General features: G+C 30.8%; 1 protein-coding gene across 1 annotated transcript in view; it reads right to left on the bottom strand.

Moving 5' to 3' along the window:
- Positions 1 to 16,032, bottom strand: part of LOC145335160 (uncharacterized) — a 78,682-nt gene that overhangs the window by 9,337 nt on the left and 53,313 nt on the right. Inside the window, exons 22-31 of the mRNA XM_080180892.1 lie at positions 15,866 to 15,946; positions 13,752 to 13,843; positions 12,879 to 12,948; positions 12,021 to 12,091; positions 11,066 to 11,144; positions 10,376 to 10,491; positions 9,703 to 9,774; positions 9,177 to 9,227; positions 1,520 to 1,579; positions 952 to 1,026 (exon numbers count right to left, since the gene is read on the bottom strand). Coding sequence (XP_080037018.1) covers positions 952 to 1,026; positions 1,520 to 1,579; positions 9,177 to 9,227; positions 9,703 to 9,774; positions 10,376 to 10,491; positions 11,066 to 11,144; positions 12,021 to 12,091; positions 12,879 to 12,948; positions 13,752 to 13,843; positions 15,866 to 15,946 — 767 coding nt within the window. The remainder of the gene's footprint in view (positions 1 to 951; positions 1,027 to 1,519; positions 1,580 to 9,176; positions 9,228 to 9,702; positions 9,775 to 10,375; positions 10,492 to 11,065; positions 11,145 to 12,020; positions 12,092 to 12,878; positions 12,949 to 13,751; positions 13,844 to 15,865; positions 15,947 to 16,032) is intronic.

Genomic DNA, 16,032 nt, shown 5'->3' with positions numbered 1-16,032 from the left:
AGAGATATAAGTTTTCCGGAATTGTAATGTAGGGAGTAGATTTGAAATCTGCATCAAATTTTAAGGATTTTTTATAAAATTCGTTTTTTGTATAATTCTTTATCTAAAAGCGGAAATACAAATTAAGTTAATTAATTTTGGCATCTGTGATTGGTGGATTTAAAAAATCTGCGCTCTGATTGGATGTCGTACATCATTCAACCAATTAGAGCGCAGGTAGTTTAAAATCCACCTATCCTATTGGTCAAAATTAATTAACTTAAAATGTATTTTCGCTTTTAGATAAAGAATTTTACAAAAAACGAATTTTATAAAAAATCCTTAAAATTTGATGCAGATTTCAAATCTACTCCCTACATTAAAATTCCGGAAAACTTATATCTCTTAATGGACATATCTATAATACAAAATAGAACGATGTCTGTCTGTCTGTTTGTAGCAAAGGATCTTGCTAACCGCTGAACCGATCGGGTTCTCCTTTACAGGGTAGCTTCTCATAGGTCCCGGGAAGGTTTGTAACTATTTTGGGGGAGGGTAACAACACCCTCCAAAGAGAAATTTTAAAAAAATTGAAATTCTCGATTTTAGAAAGAGAGTTCAACGCAAACATAAACGTCTAACGCAATAGACATATTCTAAATATTAAAAAAACATTTAAAGTGCCACTAGAGGCCTCTAGGGGGCGTATCCGCTAGTATACAACATATTAATAAAATTCTAGAGCGAAACAAATTTTTATGTTTAATAAATTATGTAAGAATAGCCTATTAGTTTGAAACTTATTTGTTCTTCTAAAACAGTCATAACATAAGGATATCACATTTATTTAAACCTTAAAACAGCATATGTTCAATCATAATTAAATTTAGTTTCTTTAAATATATCATTTTAAAATTGTTCTATAGATTTGAAACTCATCAACAATTACTTTTAAGGGCTATAGAAACCTACCAATAATTCTGACAATTATTGCATGTCCAATCAGACTCATAATCTAATACGTTCTTTGGCAACAGCTTTCCATCTCTAAATATTTAGATAATTATATTTTGGTGCTTTATCTTAAAGTACCTATCGATCAATGAAACCCCCCTTAAATTTGAAATAAATTGAAAGGGCCGCACAGTGCGTATGAAGGTGCTTTGACTTTTGTGTCAGAACCTAAATTGGGACATAGTGCATGCTTGGTTAGGTAACTTCAATAAAGTTGACCAATGAGAGGCCAGTATAAACTGTAATTGACCAATGGTAAAATTTATACTGGCCTCTCATTGGTTATTTTATCGTATTACGTCATTTTTAGGTGCCACTTTACCCTGTCTCCTATACTATTAGATGTAATCTTCCTTGTTATAATCAGTTTTTTTAAACTGCATTGACTGCATCTAAGTGCAGACATATAGGTACCCATAATAGTTTGGTACCCAAAATAATATTGTTTTTACCTGCATTGATTGCATCTAAGTGCAAACATATAGGTACCCATAATAGTTTGGTACCCAAAATAATATTGTTTTACCTGCATTGATTGCATTTAATTGCAGACATAAAGGTACCCATTTCAGTCACATCTCTGCACCTAAAAAATACAGGTATTGTACTTTCTCTCAAAGTGTCCATTGAGCATTGCTAAATAAAGGCACTTGTAAGGTTCTTAATGTGTAAGACAGTAAGCGTGAAGAAGGGGGATGTCAACACCCTCCTAAAACAAGTCATTAGGAAGAGCTACTTAATTGTAAATCTCCACTGGATATGACGATCGAGATGAATTGATACATATCCCCTTCTGTAGATTAAAATTATTAGTTAAAAGTTAAAGACACCATTAGTTGGGACCAACAGATTCAATAAAAGTGCCAATAGTTTTAAGGCAACGAATAAGATAACTTAGTTATAAATCTTTGGGTAAAACTGTATGTTACAGTCTGATATCCCCTTCCTCCCTGCATTAATTGACTAAGGTAGATGTACATAATTCTAATACTGATAGTTTCTACTTGATTGCTAAATATCCAAACTATGAAAAATCTGCAATGGAGGGAAGGTTGCGTGAATGTATTGCAAATCAAACTCTATCTCATACAATCATAAACTAATTAACCTAATAAATGTTTGATACAAATTACCATCTTTATTTAAAAAGTGCAATGATAATTATATTTCAAAATGAATTCAAACTAAAATAGATGAAAAATAAGAAAGGGAAATTGCTTTGACCTAAGAAACTCTGTAGTTTATACTGCATAATGTCATCATTATTTTTACAACAACAATTTTAACTACAAATAGATAAAAATCGAACATTAAGTCTTTGGGGGAAATTGGGGTTATTTGACCTAATTATCTATCTAAAATCTAATAAAGTAAAGGAATGTCTGTCTGTCTATTTGTTTGTCAGTTTGTTTGTACCAAAGGATCTCGCTTACAGCTGAACTGATATGGTTCTCCTTTACAGGGAAGTTGCTCATAGGTCATTAGAAGGCTGATAACTATTTTTTGGTGGGGTACCACAACCTTCCCAAGAGAAATCGTCCCTAGAAAAGAAATTAACCCAACCATCATTTTTTTACTTTTTCATTTTAAATCTAAAAAAAAGGGGTCAGTGCCCCTAGAGGCGTAGCCACTTATTTGAAAATAAGTTAAGAAGTTTTAGTAGTAAAGAAAGCTTTTAATTAAGTCTCATATAATTAACTGTATAAGATGTATTGACTATAGTGTTATAATATAAAAAATAAAAATGCAACTATCCCTATTGATAGAGTCTGAGGGTCTTTCTGAGTGTTCCTTGTGATCTTGCTAACCACTGAACCAATATGGTTCTCCTTTACAGTGTTGCTTTTTAGAGGTTTTACCACCCTCCCAAAAGAAATCACCCTCTTCTACCCCACTTCTGTTCTTTAGCATATTTAAATAAATTACTAATTTTCTCCTTCATTTGCTAACAAATTAACAAATTTTAATGTTTTTAAACAAAAAGAAACAACTAATGAGAGCTCTTATTTTGCCTTAAGTAGCTAACTAATCCAATATTGTCAAATAAGCACAAAGATTTCAATAAATAACCTACAAAAATATAAGGTTTTTAATCTAGCTTTAAAAAAAACTATCATAGAACTTTCTAGCCGTTTACAGATCTTAAGAGAATAAGGTCAACAATTAAATACTTCAAAGAATAAAAAAAATATAATTCAATTCAACATTAATTTTAATTTTCAGTGACCCGCCAAAAGATATGATAGATATTACGCCTCATTATTTAACAAGGATGACAACATCCATAAAAGCGAAGCACTGAAACGGTAGGACAAACGGACATTAACACTTGTATAGTGTCTAAACTGAATAATCAGAATATAAAAGTATAAGAGTTGAAGCAAAATTGTAAGTAAATTTGTTGAAAAACTGCCTGATACAGGATAATGTTTATGGACATATTTACATTTTAAGGACTTGATTATAGAGTTGCTTCGCTTATAATATTGTTCTTTGTTGTCCTAGGAATAAATATACCAAAAATCAGATCAATCAGATAATTAGATCTCAAAAAAATTTGTTGTTAAAAAAGTAGAAAAATCAACATGTTTAAAATGGACATACGGACATTATGGTAATGATTATAGAGTTGCTACGCTTTCTAAATCGTACCTAACTACTACAGAAATCATCATGCAGTTTGAAATCGATAGGACTTTTCTAACATGTCTAAATTAACGAATAAAAGCTATCTATCTCGGACGGACGGACGGACCTACCCTAATTATAGAAAAGCTTGCTAGGGAGGGAATTGTCATCTGAAAAGCAGAAAGTAAGGAAAAAACTAGAACAATTACGACCAATAGTTGCAAAGCTGTCTAAAATAAAAAACTGGACATATGGGGAAGGATATAGGGAGAGTAAGAAATCTTAGTGATGGAGAGGAATACAGAGAAAAAATAAATAGATACAAAAATGGAAATATAGAGAGGGGGAGAAATAAAGAGATAGAAAGATATCGATAGAGAAAAAATGAGATAAAAAGATAAAAAGGTAGTGTGAGAAAAATAAAGAGATAGATAGATAGAGATAACGGAGTACCAACATCAACTAATCCCAGATTTGTAAAACAAAAAATAAATAAGGAGGTGGGTACAAAAATGTACTTAATTAAAAATTTATATTTATAAAAACTATCCCTGTCCCGAAACAGACAAAGTTATTTTTTCCTAAGCGCCAGATTTAATTCATTAAACTAAAGTAATTGACATTATTAGAAGGAGAAATACATACAAAGATAAACAAAGATATAAATAGAAACATAATTAGATAAATAGAACAGCAAAAAGACCCTAAAAAAATTAAATAAAATTGGTATAATTTTTGTTAGTTAATTTCTGTACAATTTGACTTTAGTATAGCTTTTGATATACTTATAGGAAATAGGTATTTCCCATTATACCTAAAATACTTATCCTATTATAAAGTAGTAAAGTTTTTTGTTTGTTTGATGGTTAAGATAATCTGGTGTTAATGATTTGTATCGGCTGTAATTTTGAATGAAGCTTTATAATATCTTTTTTTATAATGTCAGATTTAGATAGAGGTGGTTGGCCCAAAAGTGGCGCTACTCATTTCAATGCACTGCACTGTTAGGACTTCCCGACAAAAGCAGTAAAATCAAATAGCTTTTAACCATAAATTATGTTCATTATTAAGCAATAGTAAGCATGATCTTGTGGTGTATTTCTTACAGGATAAGCCAAAGAATTTACGAAAAAATAGTTAAGAGCCATTGTCATATATCTGTATTCCTGTAATTTTAAAACAGATAAAAATGGATGTAATTAATTACGCCTGCTACTAATTGACATGCGTGACAATTAGGCAATTTCTTATTCTATAATGAGGGCTTGTACGTTAGTATGTCAGACAATCAAATCTATCACATTTAATGCGTGAAAGAACTGTCTGATTGCTCAAAAATTTGAAATTTAATGAGACATGCACTTTATAGTCTTGGCTATTATACAATTTACCAAACTTAATGAATAATCATAATTTAAGAAGTTTTAGATAATTTATTTTGGACTGGCGTTAAAGAGCTATAGACCTGTAAGAAGCTTTACTAAGAACCATATCGGTCCAGCGGTTAGATACTTCGCTAAACACAGAAAGAGAGATATACTGATACAAAATATTTAGATCGCATATATAAACTAGTCGCTTCTCTCCTTATCTCTAGGGAATGGTGGGGGAGGTAAATAAAATGGCTTAAAACCACCCCAGGACAAATATTCGTTTCTTTGAAAATTACAACCAATTTGGATAAACAATTCCCAGATCTGAAGCTTCCGATAAAAAAACTATACTAAAACATATAAATTTCTATTTATTAAACAAAACAATACAACTGTAATAATTATCTACTCGTTTAAACTGAAATACCCTAGACATCTGATCTACTTAACGACAATTGTTTTAATCACTTACAAAGACAAACAACAAAGATCTATTTATCTATTTATGTTTTCACAAAAAAATGATAAAAATATGTAAGAAAATATACCTTAAATGAGGAGATTTTGTTAGTTTGTTAGCTATACAAATTAGGTATATTTTAGAAATTTTTCATTTCACCCCCTCCCCCACAAAAAATAGGGGTGTAATAACCCTCAATTTAAATATACCCAGGAGAAATTTTTTTCACACGTCCTTTTTACACCAATTTCTTTGAAATCACTTTAAACTTTTTCGCATATTTCAGGCCTTAACTTTTACATCAATGTGACGTTAAGTTTCCGTTATCATCATAGATACAGTATACAAATTATAGAAAAGCTATTTACTTTTTAATGCTAATCAAAAAAATCCACTAAGTAGTTTAAACACCTTTTCAGAGGTCAACAAAATAATAGCAGAGCTTTTCACAAAAATTTAAACAATTTTATTCACATTGCTAAAGCACAACTTGTAGGGAAACTACTCTAAAACTTTGTTCTTTAACGCTGCTATTTAATAAATAAGGTTTGTCCGTATGTACATCAAGAACTAGAAAACTTGCTATCTAAATAAAATTTAAATGACAAAATTTTAATTAGTATGATTTTTAAAAACCCACAGTTTTGAGAATTCATGATTTTTGTGCCTTAGAAAGTAGGGTTTCTTAATGATTTTAAACTTGTTTTTAAAATAATTTATATAGTTTTTTTTTATTTGTAGCCTGGGATGTTATGTCTTGATCTATTTTCATTAAAATAATAAAGCTAAAAGAATTTCCAGAAACATTCTTCCCCCGGGGAAATATTTGTTAAAATAACATTTGACCTTCACATAATCTAGTTCTTATGTAGCAAAGCTATTCTTATTATCGTCGGTTTGTAATTAACTTTGTCTGTATGTCCATCCATCAGTCTGTCAGTCCGTAATGACAATAAATGTGATTCTCTCGGCAGCTATTCAAGACAAAAATTTTTTTTGTAAAAGTTCCAGTTAATCTTTCGGACTGTCAGAAATGAAAAAATATAGATATTAAAAAGATTTACTTTTTTTATAATCACTACACATCTTCTTTTTAAATCACTTTAAATCCATCGAATATTTTTGCTACTCAAAGATATTATCATCCTTCTCATTAAGATTGACTTTTAGAATTGCTATACACAAAAATAAATGTCCAATATTACACTTTTTCCTATATGTATAGAAATGATTTTAATTAATACTGTAATAAGTTCAATATCTTTTAAACTTTTACTGTCTAAGGGCTTAAACTCTCTTGTTTAAGTAACAAGAATGGCGATATCCATAAGATCATAGTTCAGTGGATGGATAAAAAGTACACGACTGTTTTAGTTGCAAGGTTGTAAAGATATAAGCCACATTATATGTTTTTTAAAAGAAACAATTAATAAGATTATTTCCTCTTCTAGAAAACAATGTTTAAAATTTATGCTTATCAGCTAACCGTCAATTTTAACAGTACAAACATATATTGATCATTATAAAAGCTACGCTCTAAATAACATTAGACACTTGCGAAATAAAAAATCGGGCAATGCCACAATGCCGCATTACTACATTTCTAAAACTTCTTTGTAAATTTATCTGTTCTTTTATTTGAATCAAAATAACATAAAACTAAGCGTGTTTTATTATATCAAGTAAAACTATAAAGTATCATTATTAGAATAGCGTTAAACATATGTGGTACTACTGAAAGAAATGCATAATGTTAGTCTTATTAACGACATCAATATCAAGAAAATTATCTCTATAACGATTTAATGGTATCATTTCAGTCTTGAGTTATTTTATTATTCTTATGTGTCAAATTTTCGACAAAAACAATTGAACTTATAAATCTTAATCAACAATAAATATGTTTGAAATGTCAGTAGGGCGGTTTCCTTCAGAGAGCAACTGGACCACAAATGAACTTTTTGAAATAATATATCTTTGAAGCTTAGTTATGTTATGTTAAGTTTAAACTATTTGTATATATCATATGATATCATGTGTAATCATAAGTAATCATAAGTATTTACACATTTTAAGCTTCTTTAACTGTAAGCCTTGTTCCTATATTTATTTTAAGAATGCATGTCCCCACCTATTAAATCGCAGCTCATATATCTAACAGGCTAAATTTTTGTAAAAGGAAAAAGCTAAATTGACCAGGGATAAAGATATAGACAAATTAGTTGATTTAAATTCAGCTTTGGTAATAATTATAATTAATTGAATTGGACTATGAAATTTTTTTACATTAACTAAATTTTAAAACCCTTATTTGAATAGCGTTAAACATTACATTATAATAAGACAATGGACGATAAATTGATATTCATCATAAATTATGATAAACAAAATTACCCCTTTAAGTTTTGATATACTTCTCGTTTGGAAGCAACTCATTAAAATTCAACGAAAGTACCCAAAATATTTGACCCAACAAATAGTTAAACACTTTGGGTACCAAATTAACTGTCCATTGTCCCCTCCTTTGTATCTGGACAAAGTGTCTCAAAAATCAGCCATGTGACGTCATGATAATGAGGGATTATGCATCTCTTTTTTAGGGGTTTTCTTTCCCTCTTCTCCTCCCATCTCCCTTATTTTTTATGACGTTACATGGCTGATTTTTGAGACACTTTGTCCCCTCCTTTCCTGAAAATTACCATGTAGTAATACTTTTATCCTTTATTTTATTTGTATGAAAAAATGTAAATTAAAGCAAACTATACAGTGGTAAATCTCAAAATTCGTCGCTAGGAATAAATGCTGTAGTTTCAATTATTGTTCTTTTTAGTATGTATATTTTGTTTTTGTAAAATTATTTGCTAATTATCATAATGATTGATCGACCACCCCCCATTTATAATTTATTTTTTTTTTTTAAATTAATTTTTTGGGGGTTTGTAATCTTTTTCTAGGGGCGTGGTGGTACCCTCCCACAAAATAGTCATAAACCTTCCTATGTATATGTGATGCTACCCTGTAAAGGAGAATCATACCGGTTAAGCGGTTAGCAAGATCCTTCGGTACAAACAGACAAATAAATATAGATACATACAAACATCCTGTTACTCTGTAATAAGAATTACAACATCTATGAAAGCAAATCTCAGAACAGAGCAAAGCTTTACAAATATACGCGAAATTTAAGATAATCATGATACATAGCTTAGTAAATGAAGTGGTGAAAACAAATTCATGTAATTTAATTGAACACAAGCCACATAAATATCAAAGCAAGTGCGTGCACAGAGATTTTCTACGGGGCTTTTCTATTCATTTGTACAGCTTAAATTTTGAGATTACTGGTAATACTGATGTTATTTTATCAACTACTAGCGGCTGCGCTCCTAGCACCTAGGGGCTATATATTCGAAGGGATATGGAAGGACAGAAAAATAGCATAAAACCAAACCACCTAACGACCTAAAAGAAGCTTAACTGTAAAGGAGAACCATATCGGTTCAGCGATTAGCGAGATCCGTCGGTACAAACAGACATCCTGTTACTTTATTATTAGGACTAGTAATCCTTTAAAAAAACTAGAGTTGGAGGTACCCTACACTAATACTTACCTTTACTGAAAAGGAGAAATAAGATCCTTAGCTACAGACAGATATACTGATACTTTTACACAGGGGATATATATCTTAGCTTTGTATCACAGTAAAATTACTAAAACCTACCTGGAACATGTGCAGTTAAAGAACCAATACTTCAAAATATCACGACGGCGTCTACAAAAAAAAACATGTTCAAATCAATCTGCAGAATGGCTTCGAAGACGATTAATTTACAACTGTACTCTCCGAGGTAAGCTGTCTATAATACGATGAGATAAATAAATAAAGTTTATTTCTAAAAATTCATTAAAAATTATAAATCAAATAAAGTGTTTATCTGTTAATCCTATTGTACATTGGGGGGGGGGGGGGGGACAAAGAAGGAGTTTTGGTTCATTACAAAATATTATGATCGCCAGTGCTGGTTTTGTCCCCCCAATTCCTCGTACACACGTGTTTTTTTTGCCGAATTAAGATTTCGAAAGCTTATGAACAAATTGAGTTCTTCTATTTATGGAAGCTTCGCAATGGTCCAGGATTGCTTTAGGCTATTTTATCTTCAGATTTAGGCCTTAGGGTGGTTTTAGTCTATTTTCTTAAGTTCCCTACACATTGGAATCCAGGTTAGGGGCACAGGTACTAAAATTACCTGAAAGTACCCAGGGTAGAAGAAACATATCTAGTTGTTATTTCTTCTCCAGCTTTTATCTTGGTCTGCGCTCTAGATAGATAGATATATAGATAGATAGACAGATAGATAGATAGATAGATAGATATATAGATAGATAGACAGATAGATAGATAGATAGATAGATAGATAGATAGATAGATTGATAGATAGATAGATAGATAGATAGATAGATAGATAGATAGATAGATAGATAGATAGATAGATAGATAGATAGATAGACAGATAGATAGATAGATAGATAGATAGATAGATAGATAGATAGATAGATAGATAGATAGATAGATAGATAGATAGATAGATAGACAGATAGACAGATAGACAAATAGACAGATAGATAGATAGATATATAGATATATAGAATGAAAAATAGATAGATAGATAGATTGATTGATAGATAGATAGATAGGAATACATTAATTCTAAAATATAGATAGATAGGTAGGTATACCTTAATTTTAAAATATAGATAGATAGATATGTATACCTTAATTCTAAATGAAGATCTGGAAACCTGACATAATTGGTATTATTGTAACAAGCATGATTTTATAGACAATATAGAGGGGAACATAGATAGATAGATAGATAGGTATACCTTAATTCTAAAATAGAGATAGATAGATAGATATACCTTAATTCTAAATGAAGATCTGGAAACTTGACATAGTTTGTATTATTGTAACAAGCATGATTTAGGAGACAGTAAACAGGATACAAAGCAACGCCGGGACACTCTCTGGAACCAATCTAAAATATAATATAATATTTTTTTTTATAAAAGTAACAGGATGTCTCTATGTGTGAATGCGTGTCTGTACGTCTGTAGCAAAAACTCATTATCCACTGGACCGATATGGTTCTCTTATACAGTGTAGCTTTTTTTAGGTCTTTGGGAAGGGTTCCAGGACAAACGCAGGAGTCCCATACGTCGGAGGGGACAGACACAGGAGTATTAAAATATTAATTTAAGTAAGTATTTCTATCCAAGTTAGGTTAGGTTAAGATATGTATATGCAAATAAGCCCCCCTCAGGGTTTAGGCATTTAAAAACCTAAAATATGGTTTAAAATAGGTTACAATAGGTTTGTCCACTCCGACTTTTGGGACTCCTACGTTTGTCATAGGACCCTTGGGAAGGTGTATTATTATTTAGGGGAGGTTACCCTCATAAGATAAATCGACCAAGAAATAACTAGCTCCCACCCCAAAAGAAATTTTTTTTGTGTCTACGTTAATCTTTTAAAAATCACTAGGTGTGAATTTAAATATTAAGATAGGCATACTTTTATTATGGTTCACTCAATAAGGCAAATAATCTAACCTGTTCTAATTTCATTCCATTAGTTCTCAATATTCCAATTAGTCTTGATATCTCAACTTCAGAAAAATCAGACATTTGGCTAAAATAAAAATTTTAATAGAAAGGATGGGCAAATTGACTACTGCAGTCAATTGTAAATGATGTAACCAGCGTTGCGGGGCCGTTTGATTTTGGTGTAGCTACGGTTCCGGCTCCGCGGAGCCGTCTGTGATGATAGCGGCTCCGGCTCCGACCTAAAATCAAGAAAAACTCGACATATTTTTTTTCCCACGTCTATTTTTGACTTTTGATGGTTTTAAAAGTTCAATTTTTAATAAAAATGGACTTGAGAAACTTAAAAGGGGCATTTGCACATGACAAAACAGAGTTACCAAATTATAATTTATAAAAAAAATCTCTTAATTTATCTAGTCCGGAGCCGAAGCCGTTTTTTAATAAAAATTACGGCTCCAGCTCCGGCAAAATATTGCGGCTCCCGACTCTGGCTCCGACTCCGCAACACTGGATGTAAACCTATATAAACTCGCTTAATATCGACATATCGACAATATGATGACACTGTAACTGCATACTTTTCCAAAATTAAAATTAAAATCTAAAGGAGGGTAATTCTGAGCTGGATCTTTAAATGTGAAGCCGTTGCCGCTGCCAGAGGTACAGCCACTAACCTAATAGCGATCTTTAAATCAAATCGGCTACGCGTGGCCACGGCTATATGCGATCTTTAAATCATAACTACTTTTTGAATTTTAAGTAAAATTATGAAATAAAGAATAATAATAATACGTAAACACTTCAAACATTTAAAAATCCATGTTTTATTAACAGCACTGGCAGTGGCGACAGCTACGGCTACGACTACGACTACAGCCACGACTACGGCCACGGCTACGGCTACGGCAACAGCAACACATTTAAAGATCCAGCTCTGTTGATAATAATTGTTTGAACTTACCATGTTTGTCTCAGAAAATTTGTGACATTCTTGTACATAGCATTGGCTATACTCTCATTTGATGTCCTCTCCTAGATATATAAATAAGACAGTCAGACATACAGATAGATAGATAATTAGATAGGAACCTAGTAATAGTGTCTAACTTTTTATCTGTGTGACGTAACAAAAATAGAAGGATGAGAGGGGAGGTGGGAAAGGAAACCCATAAAAAAGAGATGGATTTTTGTTACGTCACAAAGATAAAAAGTTAGACACTATTACTAGGTTCATTAGATAGATAATGGAAACATTATTAAACATTTTACGTTCTTTCCTGGATGTATAGACAGACAATAAGAGAGCCAGATATTCAAAGTAGATAGATAATATGATAGAAAATGGAATACATTATTGAATGCTCACATTTGTCCCTTTCCTAGATAGATGGATAGATTAGATAGTCAAAGAAATAGATAGATAAATAGTTAAAGAAGTAGATAGATAAATAGTTAAAGAAATAGATAGATATAGAGTAAAAATAGATTGATATATAACTGGGTTTAGGCATGTGAAAAAACTTCCCCTTCACTTGCTTTTGATTTATTTAAAAGATAGACAAAGCCCAAATTGTGTCAAAATGATCCATGTGACGTATCAAATATGAGGGATTATCCATCTCTTTTTTAGGGTTTTTTCCCCCACTGCTCCTCTCATCTCCCTCATTTTATTACGTCATATGGATCATTTTTGACATAATTTTAACTTAATTTGGGCTTTGTCAAAAGATAAAGAGGTGGGTTCATTGCTCGATTGGCACTTTGGTTGAAAATACCTGAAGCTTTGCAAATAAACCTGTTTAGTGAAATTAAACTGTACCTCTACATGGTCCATAAGGAAATCAATTCTGTTGAACACATCAGGGTCACGAGTTTTCTTCAACAACATTCTAGATAGATACATGCACAGATAGCTAGATAAATTCATATATAACAAGGATGACAACATCCATAAAAGCAAAGCTCTGAAACTGTAGGACAAACGGACATTAACACTTGTATTGTGTCAGAAATAAAAATGTAAAAAAAGTAAAAAAATCAAAATATTTAAAATGGACATACGGACATTATTTTATTGATTATAGAGTTGCTACTCTTTCTAAATCGTGCCTAACTACTCAGGAATCACCATACAAAGTTTGAAATCGATTGGACAATTTTATCATGCCTAAATCAACGAAAAAAGCAATCCGTAACGGACGAACGGACCTATCCTAATAAAGAAAAGCTTCGCTTTTAATGATCAAATACGCAAAATCTTAGCATAAGTAAATAGAAGATCTGTAATATTCTTAACAAAAAAATAAATGTAGTACGCTTTTATGTCAGTCCGTTAATCTCTCGCAAACCACTAAACATTGAATAAACATTTTAGGGAAATTAAAAATAAAATCTATCTAATCTGATTACTGGTCTAATTTTATTCTGCTGTTTAAGGAAGTCTGATTTAGCTCCGTGGAAGGTTTTAATCTATTTTAAAGAATGACTGTTTAACACTCCAAAGATGGGACATGATTAACATGACTCCTCCAAAAGCCTTTTAAAAGTTTTTTGAGTGTCGATGTGTAGAGGGCTAAAAAAGCGATGATATCTACACAAATTTATCAAAATACCATCTAAGATCCATATAGTAAGTTAAAATAGATATACTTTAAGAGATGCTTTAACACATCAATAATTGAAAATGGTTTACCTCAATAAAGTGATTGATACATAAGAACTATTTGGCTTATCAAATCTTTTTATACAAAACTGAATATTGTTCTCTGTAAAGTAATCACACTCCTAAATAAAATAATAAGTTTAAGTTCTTGCTTTCATAGAGTATTATTTAAACAAGAATGGCCTTATTGATGAAAAGAAGCTCATAAAACAAGAAAATACAGACGTATGAAATAAGAAAAGTCTAAATTAAATGCACAATGATCATTGACGGACTCTATTGAAGTTTTATAAATATTTCTTAAATAGCAGCCAAGATAGATCTTATTTTTCTTCACTACAGCAAATTGATCTAACAAAGTTAATAATAAACAAGATGATCTTTCGAAGCACCTAAAAGTTCCTATAATGAAATCTTACATTAAAATTGACCAATGATAGGCTAGTATACATTTTTAATGACCAATGTGAAAATGTATACTGATGAATAAAGTTAGAGTATAGAGGGGTCAAGGGTATATGACTATATAGAACTATCGCAAAGACCTAACACTTTGCAGAAGGTTGTTTTCCATAGAAATTTTTGCTCTCTCACTTAGTTGCTAGAAAGCTCATAAGCTGTCATTAGAATAAAGTTTGAAGAAATAATCAAAATCACCAAAATTGTTGGTATAAGGATTTGGGGAACCTTTATTATTAATTAAAGTCATGTGACCACATATAAGAGTTAACTTATGTAAAAAAAATAAATCAAAATATTTTAGTGTAAAACTAAACTGCGAACCAACAAAATTGCTATTCTGCTATTCTGAATTTTCAGAATAGCAGCTTCATTATTCATTTTGGATAATTTTACTTTATTTAAATAAACTCGGATGATTGTCAGAATTTTTAATAAACATAAACATGTTTACACAATTAGAATATTAAGGCCTTGAAACTAAGCAACAAATTATTAGATTAAAGTTATCAGTAAATTTAATGGAATTTAAACATAATTATTATAAAGCTAGCTTAAAAAATTTTGCCAAAAAATAATGATCTTATTATGGTAGTACATTCTAACAAGGATGATGATATCCAGTAGTGCAACATTTAATAAATACGTCTTTTAAAAATGTTTTGATTTAATGTATAAATTTGGAAAATGCATATAGCAATATACAGATTTTTTTTGATTTTCAGGAATGGAATATTTTATTTTGTTGTTTTAGTAAAAAGCAGAGTAAGACATGTAAAGAGTCATAAAAGAGCTAAAATTTAAAATAATCTACATATATTTATTAGTATGCAAAACCTTTTTTATAAAAGACAATTACAGAATAATTTTAATTACAAATTCATTGCAATAAGTTCCGGACTGACTGATGAACAGCCAACGTGAATTGTAGAGTAGCTTCGCCACTTTGAAACAACATATAAAACAGACATGCGCATATGGATCAGTTCATATTGCTACGGACAATTGAAAGATTTAGGAAAGTTGAAAGAAAGAAATTTATCTATCTAGTACTAAGATAAAAATTTAAAAGCTTCAAAAAAAGGATCATATTTTAAAAACAAAATAAACCTATTTGAAACTTAATATTGTTAGTTTTAAAAATTGGTAATGATATCTACTTTCCGAAATGATGATATTTTAACGCAGCTTGAAAAAAAATAATTTACAGAAAGTCCAGCTTTGTACAGTTTTATTATTTTTGACAACGTCAAAAATTTTTCTTTACTTTATTAATTTTGAGGTATATGCATTGTTTATAAAGGACAAACACAAATACATAATAAATTTTATATTTTGGGCATTGCTTATAAAATGAAAAACCCTGTATAAAACTCGGCCATTTTTGGGTCCAAGCTGTCAAATTTATCGGGCAATGTGGTCGTGTTAGCAGGTCTTTGCGATAGTTCTATGTAGTCATATACCCTCGACCCCTCTATACTCTAACTTTATTTACTGATCTATCATTTGTCATTTGTTTTGTATGATGTCATTTTTTATTAGGCTTTAAACTGCTTCATTAACATATTTTTATATCTTTTTATTTGAGCTTCTTACTTTGAACCTTTACCTTTACGATATTAATGCCCCAAATAAAGACTTAGGCATAACCCTTTTTTGTGAAAAAAATGAAACAATGAATTTACCAGTTTATGGAGTTTTCCACTGGCACACTCAGCATCACACATGGGAGCCATACATCTCTCACAGCTATAGGATCCATCAACCTAGATAGGTAGATAGATAATTTCTACTGGCACACTCAGCATCACACATGGGGGCCATACATCTCTCACAGCTATAGGATCCATCA

This window comes from Acartia tonsa, chromosome 13, assembly GCF_053477335.1.
Source record: "Acartia tonsa isolate MP-2025a chromosome 13, ASM5347733v1, whole genome shotgun sequence".
NCBI classification, from domain to species: Eukaryota; Metazoa; Arthropoda; class Copepoda; order Calanoida; family Acartiidae; genus Acartia; species Acartia tonsa.
Note: the sequence above shows the minus strand (reverse complement) of the source record. Positions and strands in the feature narration are given on the sequence as shown.